This window comes from Macaca thibetana, chromosome 12 (genome assembly GCF_024542745.1).
Source record: "Macaca thibetana thibetana isolate TM-01 chromosome 12, ASM2454274v1, whole genome shotgun sequence".
Classification (NCBI taxonomy): domain Eukaryota; kingdom Metazoa; phylum Chordata; class Mammalia; order Primates; family Cercopithecidae; genus Macaca; species Macaca thibetana.
Genome location: NC_065589.1, coordinates 106096278 through 106109628, shown reverse-complemented (window position 1 = coordinate 106109628; position 13351 = coordinate 106096278). Strand labels below are relative to the sequence as shown.

The 13351-nt window shown below is 38.7% G+C and overlaps 1 protein-coding gene across 1 annotated transcript in view; it reads left to right on the top strand.

The window, feature by feature from the left end:
- Window positions 1-13351, top strand: part of THSD7B (thrombospondin type 1 domain containing 7B) — a 790054-nt gene that overhangs the window by 354539 nt on the left and 422164 nt on the right. The window contains exon 9 of the mRNA XM_050750933.1: window positions 5471-5586. Coding sequence (XP_050606890.1) covers window positions 5471-5586 — 116 coding nt within the window. The remainder of the gene's footprint in view (window positions 1-5470; window positions 5587-13351) is intronic.

The window sequence follows — 13351 nt, the reverse complement described above, 5'->3', positions numbered from 1 at the left end:
TCAGATGACTAATCCTGGAGGCATAGTTAAAAAACAGCAGGTCTTTGTAGCTCAATGTGATGTATTTCAGCACAGTGCTTATAAGAAGCTGAAGCTGGCCAGGCGCGGTGGCTCACACTTGTAATCCCAGCACTTTGGGAGGCCGAGGCAGGTGGATCACCTGAGGTCAGGAGCCTGAGACCAGCCTGGCCAACATGGTGAAACCCCATCTCTACTAAAAATACAAAAATTAGCTGGGTGTGGTGGCACATGCCTGTAATCCCAGCTACCTGGGAGGCTGAGGCAGGAGAATCGCTTGAACCTGGGAGGTGGAGCTTGCAGTGAGCTGATATGGCACGCCATTGCACTCCAGCCTGGGCAACAAGAGAGAAACTCTGTCTTAAAAATAAATAAATAAATAAAACTGAAGCCTACAATGAGGCCAAGAGACAAGAGTTATAGAACATTCCAGTGCAAGTGCAGGAAAATATATTCATCGAAATGGAATTCATTCCCTTTTATGGAGAGCATTGCTAATCCAAAATCAGAGTATTACATGAAAACGGGAAGTTAAATTTTGACAAAAGGCAAGGGGCCATATATGCTTACTAACTAAAAAGTGAATCCGTCTGTTTCTCTGGGTTTCAAGGCTTCAGTTTTGTTGAGGAAATAGCTGGAGAAATAAGCCTAATATTCCCCAGGGATTTATTTGTCTTCAGGCTTCAATAGCACAGAATACTATTCAATCATTCACTTACTGTTACTAAACATTTACACTGAGCTAAATATGGGATAATATGGGATTTTTAAGACATGATATAAAATGTAATTCTACCATCAAGGCACTCAAAATTAGTGTATGTACAGCATGTGCATGTATGTACACACACAGCATCAGCAGCCCAAAAGTTATCAAAAGTCTTTTCTCTGTCAGTGACAATACAGTGATACAGAAAACCAACTTTACTGTTTTAAGAAATTGGGGTGCACCTAGGTTGCTAATAGCCAAAGACTATTTTTGAGTACTATGAGAAAATTTATGGAAATTGGAAATGTGACGATGCATAAAAGGATAGACAACGTATAGATATATAGGAAGAGAAAGTTGAATCCCTGAGGAAAAGGTAAACCTCATTGGCAGGGGAAGTGACAAAAAGACAATTTCAGTTGCAAGAAAATATTTGGCCCTTATCAAACCAAAAATAACTTTCATTTCCAGGAAAGCCCACAGTTCATGTCCTCTGTAGTAGCACTGTAACCTAAGCTTGACCTTTGCTCTTGAGGGAATGATACTCTTTCTTTTGGACTTGAGAGAGAAAGGGCCATATCACGGAGAGTTCAAGTATTACTCAGTGAGTGTTTATGGTGAGTGATGCCAATAAAGGATCAATAAAATGGACAATATCAGTTCCCTAAAAGAGATTAACTCCTACTCCTAATTGAGGCAGGTAGAGTTCCTGAGATAATTAGCAAGTCTCTATAGAAAGTTTGAAGTGTTGCACCACAAAAATTTCCAGGCTGTTTTATGAATGTTTGAGGGTTGGGTGGGTCCATGTGGGAACACTTGTGACTCCTGGGCACAGGAAGTCGGCATTGCTCAAGTTGTGTTTTCATTCCCAGCTATCTAGCAGGAGAGGTTGAAGAGGAGTTAGAATAAATGGCAGTTCAATTCATTTTTAGAAGACCTTAAAAAAATTAATAAGAGACTTAGGAATCATTTTAGTGTTTTCTTATCTTGACTAAAATATGATATAAATTTTCCTTACCAGAGTAGCTTGTTTAAGTAACACTATATCCTGATAATGACAGTCATCTTTCTTTCTCTTGTTATGCTCATTGAATCAATCTATTTGATGGATGACTTGTGTGTATATGTATGCATTAAAGATAGTTAATAATAATGCCACTAATAAGAATGAATTTATGAGCCTTTTTTCTGAGTATATATCTTTTAATTTTAGTTAATTTTTATCAAAGCGTTACATGTTTTATTGTATAAGTAAAATAATAGAGGGACTGATGGTGGAAAGCAGTAGGTTCTTAACCACCTCCTCCTCTACTTCATATCCTACTTCCTTAACACAATCACTTTTTAAAAAAATAATTATAGATCCACAGCGACTTGCAAAAATTGTACAGAGAGATCCTATGTACCCTTCACTCAGCTTCCCCCAGCTATAACATCTTCCATAACCATAGTACATTATCAAAGCCAGAAAATGTATTTATATAGCACAACCACTTTTTAACAGTTGCTGAATTTTTTTTTCTGTCTCTCTCTGAATTTTGATTGGGAAAACAGACACATAGTTCACCAATTGTAACTATAAAAAGGTGAACAGTTGGAAGCCTTATGCCACCCCGGCTCTCATTCACCCACTTCCTTCCTCCTTCCCTGTCACCAACAACCACTTTATTCATTCCTCATCTACCTCCCCTATATCTTTATGTGGATACAAGCAAATTCAAGTGTATATCTCTGGCCCTTCTCCCTTTCTGGTGTTTACCTCCTAACTCTAAATTATATATTTTTCAGCTCTGCATTTATCAATTTAAAATTGTCATTCCGTGGTTTGCTCCCATGAAAGTAATCAACCTCAGCTCATTTTCACTAGTTCCTCTCCTGACTCCTCCCAGAATGTTGGCATTCTGTTGGTTGATTACAGTGGTACTTTTGATCAAGTTCCTTAGAACCTTTGTCAATGTCAGTTTGGGCTGCTATTAAAAAAAATACCATAGACTGGGAGGCTGAAACAATAAACACGTTTATTTCTGACAGTTTTGGAGGCTGAAAGTCCGAGACGAGTGTCACCTCATGGTTGAATTCCAGGGAAAGCCCTCTTCCTGGTTTGCAGGCGGCCACTTGCTTGTACCTTCACATGGTGGAGAACACAGAGAGGAAGCCAGCTTGGTGTCTCTTTTTATAAGGGACACTAATGCCATTCATGAGAGCTCTAACCTCATGATCTAATTATCTCCCAAAGGCTTCACCACCTGATGTTTTTACTTTGGGGGTTAGGTTTCAACATACAGATTTTGGTAGGGACACAAACACATTTTGTTCATAATGATTTTGTTTCTTATTTCATTTGTGTTTAGATCAACTCTCTGAACACCTGCTTTGTTGGAGGAGGACATCCAGTGTTCATCCTCTCTCCTCTTTCTAGCTCTCATCCTGTACTCTCTGTGACCAGAATGATGTTTTGGAACATGTTATCCCAAAACAAAATTTATTCTTCTGTGTTTTGCCTATGCATTGTTTCTAAAATGTTAACACTATGAAAATGCTTTCAGATTTGTAATTATGTAAGTTGATGAGGTCTGATGTCAGTCAGATTCCTATCCCTTCTTAGATGACCCATTTTTCTTCCTTTTTGCCCTTATGACCCATTTTTCTTCCTTTTTGCCCTAACAGTTATTAGTTTCTGTTCTACCCTCCCTCCTTACCTCCCTCCCTGCTTTTTCTATCACTCTCTCTCTCTCTTTCTTTTATAGAGATAGGGTCTTTATTGGCCAGGCTCTGGAGTGCAGGGGTGTGATCATAGTTCACTGCAGCCTTGAACTCTCCTGGGCTTCAGTGATCCGCTGGTCTCGGTCTCCAAAGTAGCTAGGACTACAGGCATGTATCCCCATGCCCAGCTAATATTTTTTATATTTTTTGTAGACACAGGGTCTGGCTGTGTTGCCCAGGCTAGTGTTTAACTTCTGGCCTCAAGCAATACTCCTGCCTCAGCCTCCCAAAGCATTGGGATTACTAGTTTCTCCTCTTAACACTTTCTTTGTGTTTGAAATTTGGACAGTCCCTGTATTTGCATGTTGGTCATTTTGTATACACTTCCTGGGTTTTTCACTCTGAATTATCCCTTTTTCAATTCTGTAGTAGTTTAGTCCATTATTTTCTCATCAATTTTCTCTTTTCCATTTTCCTGTGTTCTCTCTTACTGGAAGTCTATTAATTATCTGTTTAAACTTGCCAGACTGGTGTTTATTCAATCATAATTTTTTCAGGTGCTTTGTCTCCATGAAGCTTTGGGTCCATTACTTATCATTTCAACACCTCAGCTTATGATATGAAAATGAAGATTATAATGCTTGTCCTTGCTGTTAAGAGTAACTGAAAGAATGTAGGCAGACTACTTAACTCGGCACTGGCTATCTGATACAGAGCTCACACTATTAAACTTTATACACACTGCATCTCTGTTCTTTATATGAAACTTATGGGAAACAGAATTTAAAAACCAAATGTATAGTGTAAAGTGCTTTCCTGTTTTTCTTCTTGGTGTAACACTGTTGTAGAATATAATACATGTGATTTTTAGCCATCTCTACTGTAAAAACAAGCAAGCAAACCAACAAAAACTTGCTTGCTATTTGCTGAGACTTTAGTTTTCCAAATAATTATGAATCCATTAACTATTTATATTACTTTCTTCCCAAGTCTGAGAATTAAATTAATTATCAGCAAAATAATAAAATCAAGATCTTTTTTCTTGTTAATGCTGGCTAGTGTATTTGTTATTAACAGGTTGTCATATTTTGCTTCTTCCAACTTTTCAGTCTATGTGTTCTGTGGAAATACCTGTTAATTGGCTGAGTGTGGTGGCTCACGCCTGTAATCCCAGCACTTTGGGAGGCTGAGGAGGGCAGATCACAAGGTTGAGAGATCGAGATCATCCTGGTTAACATGGTGAAACTCTCTACTAAAAATACAAAAATTAGCCAAGCGTGGTGGCGCGCCTGTAATCCCAACTACTTAGGAGGCTGAGGCACGAGAGTCACTTGAACTTGGAAGGTGGAGGTTGCAGTGAGTCGAGATTGTGCCACTGTACTCTAGCCTGAGGGACAGAGTGAGACTCCATCTCGAAAGAAAGAAAGAGAGAGAGAGAGAGAGAGAGAGAGAGAGAAGAAAAGAAAGGAAAGAAAGGGAAAGAAATACCTGTTAATCATTTAAGTAGTCTAGAAGTCTGTTAACGATCAAAGTTTCCTAGTATTTTTTAGTGACCATCAAAGATTTTTGTTTCCCGATATATTTTTATATTTCTTTTATAATCCTTTTTTTTTGTAGAATATTGCTAATTTGATATATCACCCTGAATAAAACGTATAAAACAATATTTCAATTTTTTCCTTCTGAAAAAGATAAAATTAGTTGATGCTGATGGTGAGACACTTTCTCAGCACTCGTCTTTCATTGGTTTCAGAGGTTATTTTTAAACTCGTGTAGTGAAGAGTTATTTTGGTCTCTAGGTCAAGAGAGCTGAGGTCTGCTTCAGGCTCTGCCTCCAGCTTTGGCAAGTAGCTCCACCTTGCCAAAGCGCTCTTTGGCAAGAGTGCTTGGGCAAGTAGCTCCACCTTCAGGCATCTTTCTTCCCTCATCTGTTAAAGGAACATCAGGGCCTTAATATTTTCAGTTCTAAAATTCTGTAGTTCTGTGTTCAACCACTTAGTCTCTCAAAGAGGCATTGACACGGTCTCTTCACATTGACAGATGTCCAGATTCTACTCGACCTGAAACCGTGCGCCCCTGTTTTCTCCCATGCAAAAAAGACTGTATTGTGACTGCTTTCAGTGAGTGGACACCCTGTCCAAGGATGTGCCAAGCAGGTAGGTGGATGCTGCGTTCTTAGTCCTTTCTTCCCTAACCTGATTATTTCTCCACAGCTAAGTAAGTGAGAGGTTGTGGAATGCAAGCACCTTTTTTTTTTTTCTCTCATTTGCCTGTTATCCTGGAAACAAGTTTGGTAAAGTTTGTAAATGAAATCTTGTATTTCCAGATCTATCAGAGCCTGGAAGAGAAAACATATTCTGTTATTTTATGTCATAATTCCACCTGTATGTATTGCAGAATTATTCATCTTCTGCTAACCCCATTGTGGCATTTTGAACAGTCATTCCCATATGATTCCTTATAAAGCATCATCACTATCACAGTTTCTATGTGGCTCTTGTGTGTCTGGACCCCAGTTCCAGGTATCCTCATTAGAATATAGGGCTTGAATACAGTGCTTACATCACTGATAAATATGAGTACATGAGTACAAGAGCAGATACATTATGAAGTGTTCAACAAGTACAGAAATTGGCAATATATGATTTATATTTCTTTATTCTTAATGGTGATACTTTATACATCTGGGTATATTTGAAGGGGTTTAATCCAGGATACTTAATAGTGAAGTCCTAGATGAACACATAGGAGTATATGCTAAAGTGACCCCCTCTCTTAGAACAGATCTTTTCCCCAAAGCTTATTGCAGCTCCCTGATGGGCTAGTTCATGTGAAGATATAATTAATCCTCATCCCAAAACTCCATTTTGGCCTAAGATCTAGAGTTAATAACTTGGTCCCTCTCTCCTAGTCTCAGACACTAGCCTTGGTCCTTTGGATCTTACCATTGCACGGTTACAAAAGGCAAATCCAAGAAAAAGAAAGACAGAAAGAATATTACCTCTAATGCCCGGAGTTCAGTGAGTCTCATCCACTGGTCCCTGGGCTTCTCTGGGCAGCCATGTCCTCTCAAGCAGGTCATGGCTCTCTTGCTGCATCAGCTTCCTGGAAGAAGAAAGAAGAAAGTATGCAGTTCTGCAGAGAGAACCTGTCAGAGGTTTACTTTCCTTGGATAATTCCAGCTGTGTGCATCTAAGATCCTTCACATGCTCTTTGACTTACATATCTATGGCAGCACTTCATGAGAGTGACATGAAAATAAGGCCAATATTGACATAGATCTGATGGTCTTTCAAACACCTCTCAGTGATTGAAAACGGAGCTGAGGCACCTGTTGAAAATTATCATCTTTGTATTGCAATGGTGGAGTACCAGCATGAAGTTTTATAACTATGGCATTTCATCTTCTTGATGATCATTTGTCACAGAATTAATATAGTAGCATACAATGAGATTTGCTTACGGATAGAATTGGAAATAAAAACATTGAATAAGAAAGTGCTTTGAAAATACAGTGCTTTATTTAATCTTTTGACAGGTGGAAACAACAATCTCTTCTAGAAACTCTCCAAAACTTGTTTTTTTCTGAGTGAAGATCCAAAGTAAATGAACTGGATGAACAGGGTTTTTTAAATAGCCAGGGTAATGTCATTTCAAAGCAGGCAAGGATAGAAAAGCTTCTGTCTCTATTCTGAACCATTTGAAAAACAGCATCTAGGAGGCTGACTTTGGGAATTTTAATGATAATGTACCTAAAGACATTTCAGGCTCTTAAAGATAAATACTGAAAAGATGCAAGGGAATAATATAATCTATGATGATGCAGTTTTGTTGATGTTTAGCTATTTATTTTAACTTCTTATTCATGAGAGTTTAGTACAATTCCTGTTAAATTTTTGTAAAAAGAGGCGGGATTTAAGAGAATACCCCACCAGCAGCCAGAAATTGGTGTTGGAGTTTCTGAAGTCTCTTGATACATAGGGAAGCAGATTAACTTTGTTGAGTCAGTGTGCCCTGGTGACCAGAGATTACTTTAGCCACTGCTAGTCCACCTATTCTACATTCAAGAAAATTCTCTCTGCTACTAGAGAGTCTTTTCCCAGCATTGGGTAAAGGCAGCAGAATCACAGGCATGTGAAATAATTGTTCCTCAAGCAACTTTACATTTTACTCCAATTTCCAGAGATTCAATTAGTTGTTTAAATCATTGACATTGTAATGAAAATAGTTCTAAGTCTCTGTGGTCCGTCCTTGCAGCCAACTTTTCAAGCCCAGATAATTCTTTTCACAGCTTGGCAGTCAGGGACCAACAGAGGCAAAGATTCAATTTTCAGATTTCTTCCAGCTTTCCATTTCAATCCTATTTACCCTAATTTTTAGGTTATAGCTTGGGACTAAGATATTATTAAGTAACCATGGGTTAATTAAAGGACACTATAAGAGGGGGAAAATTTTGGAGGAAATTGTATCTGTAAACCTATGGTTCTCAAACTTTATTGCATTTGAATCACCTGGAAGCATTACTAATATGCAGATTTCTGGATCTATGACTAGAAATTCTGATTCAATAACTATGGGGTGGGTCCCAGAAATTTTCAGTTGTAAGAAGCTAGGGCCCCCTGAATAGTGACCCTCTTCCTCCTCCTCTCCCTCATTCTGATGAACGCCATAGATCCATGAACAAAACTTGCTTTAACTCTAGACATATGGCCCTTCTTTCAGCTTCTTGAATGTATCATGTTTTTCTCCCAGTTCAAGAGTCTGTACATTGGTGCATATGAGCATGGATGCTGGAGTCAGATAACTGTGGTTGCATTTTCATGTTTGCTCTGTGACAGATATATTACTTAATGTCTCTTTGCCTCAGTTTTCTAATTTGTAAAATGGAGGTTAATAATAACACCTGCCTATAAAGAAAGCACTTAGACCACCTCCTGACACCGAGTAGGTACTGGGCAAGTGTTTGTATAGTTGTATAGTTTGTACCTGCTGTGCATGAGACTGGCACTCCACTCTCTTCACTGCCCTTCCTTCTTAGGTCCTCAGCCTGTGTATCCACAGAGACCCGCCTTTTCCCTAGAATGCTGCTCTCATCTACCAGACTACCGTAGATCCCCCCACATCCTCCTCCATTAAGTAGATTATCCCACGTCGTCCTATTCATCCCCTTAACTTATCTTTTCTTGTTAGAGTTGCCCCTACTAGATTTTAAGTCCATGAATACGAGGACCACTTCTGTCATCTTCACAGCTGGATACTCTAAACCCAGCCTAGTATGGGGCATATAGTTGCCACTCAATGCATATATTTTGAATGTACAGATGTTCTGTAAAGAGATAGAAGAGTGTGGATTAAAATCTAGGCAGTGGATTTTGTGTCCTTGAGAGTGTCCTTCAACAGACTTTTTGGGAAATGGTGTCCTAAAACAGTACTTCTCAAACTTGAATGTACATACAAGTGCCCTGGGGATCTTATTAATTGCAGATTCTAATTCAATAGACCCAAATGGGGCCTGGAATTGTACATTTCTATAAGTTCCCAGGTGATACATATATGTTGGATATAAAGCTCTGGGTAGGGTTGGGTTCATTAGAAGTTTCTGGGCAAGGCAATGTCCAATCAAAATTGTAAAGTGAGAAGCATGGACTAGGGACAGACCAGCAAGTGGGGACAATATGGGAGGTGAAGGGGAGTGATTAAAAGTGGTTTAACTTAAACTGAGAGATCAGGAAAAGATCCAGGAGGATGGACCTGAGCAAGTGGAAACCTCGACTAATGAAGACAGAAGAACTCCTTTTTTTTTTTTTGTTTTGCAGCTGTGACTTCAGGTTGGGTCATCAAAGTTGAGAAGTGGTTATGTTTGCAGTCCTCAAAGTTGACTGCACAATGGAATCACCTGAAAATCTCTAAAATATACTGATACCTGGAATCTACTCTAATACATTCTGATTTAATAGGTTTGTGGTTGGCAGCCAGGGAATCACTGGATTATGTAAATCCCAAGCCACATTCATTCTAAACCTCTCGGAAGGCCAAGGTTGTTTAGGGGACTGAGTGCACCAGCAGTGATTTGTGACATAGCAATGGATGAATTGCATCAGGTTTTATTTTGTCCTGGTTTGATTCAAGAGCTAAAACCTTAAAACATAAAGGTATTTTCAAGTCATGGACAATCTTAAGCCATGCTTATGATCTTGCTCCACCTCTTCTGAGTCTTTCCTTAAAAGATCAATGATAGTCTCATATTTTTCTAAGCAAACCAAAGGTCTATCTAGCTTTGGCCTGTTGTGGCCTGTCTAATTGTTGAATCCTTGTAATAAATTAACCAAATGATCAAGAACCATTTCCTTTGTACTTTTTTTTTTTCTGTTTTCTTCTATTCTTTTTTCAGCCTACAAAACAAATGCCTGCCTAAAGTATCCAATGTGGTCTAGTTAATAATAGCAACAGCTCGCTTACTGCAACATTTCTCAGCACTTAGTTTTGTCAATGGACTGATGTCTGAGCCTCACCCCAGCCCACCCTAGTCAGAATGTCTTTAGATTGAAAGGATATCTGCGATACTAAAATTCTCCATAGGTAACTTATAAGTGGTGAAGGATGAGAAACACTCATTTAATGCCTAATATTTTACAATATGTTTTTACATACATTTTGGCCTGTTATAGGAGATCACTGATAATTGTTTGCCGAGGTAGTGTTGGAATTAATTATGTTGGCCACGGCTGTCATCACCGTCATTCCTCATTTTTTCACTTTAAGATCACAAATCAATATTATCCTTTGTATGATTTATATCAGAGAATGTTTAAAGAGCCTCACTGCATATTTTCAACATTTAATTATATGAAGTTTCAAACATATGCATAAATGAATGCAATGTGAATACAAAGTATTAATGGTTAATACAATGTATTCCTGTCATGATGGCTACACAAAGCAATTGTCACCTCATGGACATTCTTATTTTGTCTATACATTAATCCCTACTTCCACTCCCAAAAGGACTAGTTGAAATAATTGCCAGATATGTTTACCACTTTATGGAAAGGGAGAATATGAAAGAGGTAAAGTTATTAGACTGAAGATAAATTATGGTATATTAAAAATAGAATATTCAACAGAATATTTCTAGAAACCATGGAGCTAATGATTAATTATTTGTCAGTCTCAAATAATTGGAGGCTGAAGGAACTCCTTTAACTTTCATCTCTAAGGAGTGAGCTAGAGAGCAGTGTCATGGTAACGGGAAAGCCAACAGCAGAGACTACTGCTGGGAGTTGGTAGGAAACCTCATTTGGTGGAATTCGTTTCCTCCTGTGTCAACCCTCCTGGAGTTACCTCTTGAGTTTTCAGTATCAAAAACAGACAGTGAGTTTTTTTAAAAAAACACGTAAGCATGTAGCATGGATTCTTGAGTTAGATTTCCTTGGTTCAAATCTCATCTCTGCCATACAAATTACTTTAAACTTGCTGTGTTTCAATTTCTTCCTTTCCAAAATAAGGTAATATTACCAGCTACTTCAAAGAGCTGTTATAAGGAGGACACATGGAACAGTGCCAGGTATATAGAAATTTATTATGATTTATTTTTATTTAATCTCAACCCCATTGAGTTTTTTTCAATCCAGAGATGTCTGAGACTCACCCCAGCTCACCCCAGTCAGAATGTCTTCAGGTTTAAAGGAAATTTTCAGTATTAAAACTCTCCATAGGTGACTCTTACTAGTGGTGGAGGATGAGAAATACTCAGTGCTTAACATTTATTTATTATTATTATTATTAGATGATAATGATGATGATAAAAGTTCCTTAAGGTCAGAGAGCTTGTATTATGTTGAGTTCCTGCAGTTATTAAGTCCTCTACCTGCTGGTATTATGGCACCTGTTTCTCTGCCTGTATTGCTCTGGACAGACTATAAACTCACAGGGTAGGAGTCTTTCATTTCATTAATGAACTTCCAGTGCTTAGTACAGTGTCTGGCACATGGTGGGCATTTAGTAATTGTTGTTGAGTGAATGAATAAATAAACACATCTATTCCCCTGTCAGTTCTTTTATTTATTTATTTATTTATTTATTTACTATTTATATATATATTTTTGAGACGGAGTCTTGCTCTATCGCCCAGGCTGGAGTGTGGAGTTCAGTGGCTCAATCTCAGCTCACTGCAAGCTCCGCCTCCCGGGTTCAACCCATTCTCCTGCCTCTGCCTCCTGACAGTTGAGACTACAGGCGCCCGCCACCTCGCCCAGCTAAATTTTTGTATTTTGTAGTAGAGACGGGGTTTCACTGTGTTAGCCAGGATGGTCTCAATCTCCTGACCTTGTGATCCACCCGCCTGGCCTCCCAAAGTGCTGGGATTACAGGTGTGAGCCACCACGCCTAGCCCCCCAGTCAGTTCTAATGCTTAAAGATTTTGCTTTCTTTTAAAGGAAACTATGGCATTAACGGATTGTTCCACAGATACAGGCCAGTTACGGAATTTGTCAATCTGAATGTCAAAAATAACCTATTCTGGATTCCAGAATTTTGCCCACTCAAATACATACAAACACTACCTTCCTCTTTACTTTCCCCTGTCAAGCAGATGTGGCCCCTCCTCTTCACAGAACCATCCACACCTTTGTTCACCCATTTGTTCCCAAATAATGGAGGATCTGCTGTGTTTGACTAATCAAAGCTTTGAGCCTGGAACACTGGCCCAAAGAATAATGTTCAAGGCCCTTTAACACCTTGCTCTTCCTTGAGATTGACATTACCTCAATCTTCTTTGCTTCTTCTGTAAATTTTAGATAATGTTATCTTTTCCAAATAGTTTTTTGAGAAATTAAACACAGTAAGATGTATAGCTCACAAATATGTCTCCGGACCCAGGCCTCATACATGAGTGCAGGTATCTTTGTCTTCACAGGTGCTGCTGGGTGTAACTTGCTTCCTTTAGTCTGTAACTTAAAGTCCATAGATCACTACATGGTCCCAGTGCTCAATAAATATTCCTGATAATTTAGTAGGAGGAATGACAAACACTTGGGCTTGTAGAGATTACAGTTTTCAATCACACTCCTGCCAAACTGAGGAGTTCTGCTGATAACATTCATAAAAAACACCTTTTCCTATCTCACAAGGAGAAAAAGTTCGTGGATACAATTCTCTCAATTAAATATTATTTTATTTTTTTCCTATTTTTTTAAATTATGGGATTTTCTGCCTGTTTTATTAAAACACAGCATAAGAAGTTATCAAATTTGGTTTTAAAAAAAACAACAACATTGCATTAGAGTCCGATGACCATATTGAGACAAGGAGGAACACTTACATTAGAATGAGAGCTGCTGCTCAGAGCTCAGCACTCTTCGTCTGGTGTAAACTCCTTCAGAGAAATGTTAATCCAGGTAATATCTGGGAGGGAAAGCATTGTCAGTCCAACCTCTTTCCTCTCAACCCATTATTCCATCTTCCCTCTGGACTAGAGATTGATGTATGCTTAGAAGGACCTGAAATCTACAGTATAATCTACTGGATTTTCCCTTACCTCCTACAGTGGCCCCAGGAGGTAAGTCTAATCATACATGACTAACAGGTGAGAATCTCCAGGCTCAGAAAGATCAAGTAACTGCTCCGAGGTTACCTGGTACGTTAGAATCAGAGCATGGTGGAAATCCAGGCTTCTCTGGCTCTAGGGCTTGTCTGTTTTTATCCCATGACAATGAGCTACTTGCTACATCCATAGGTACAGATAATCTTGCTTGTCTATTAGCAAATCAAGAATTTGAAGCCTAGTACCTCTAGTGCAGGCTTTGCACTAAAGATGTTATAGATCACACATTAATTTGACATGTGCTATCTCATAAATTGTCAGGACAGTTTAATGGTAAGGGAAGAGCTGTTTTATTAGTCCAGCTTCACAGATGAGGCAAC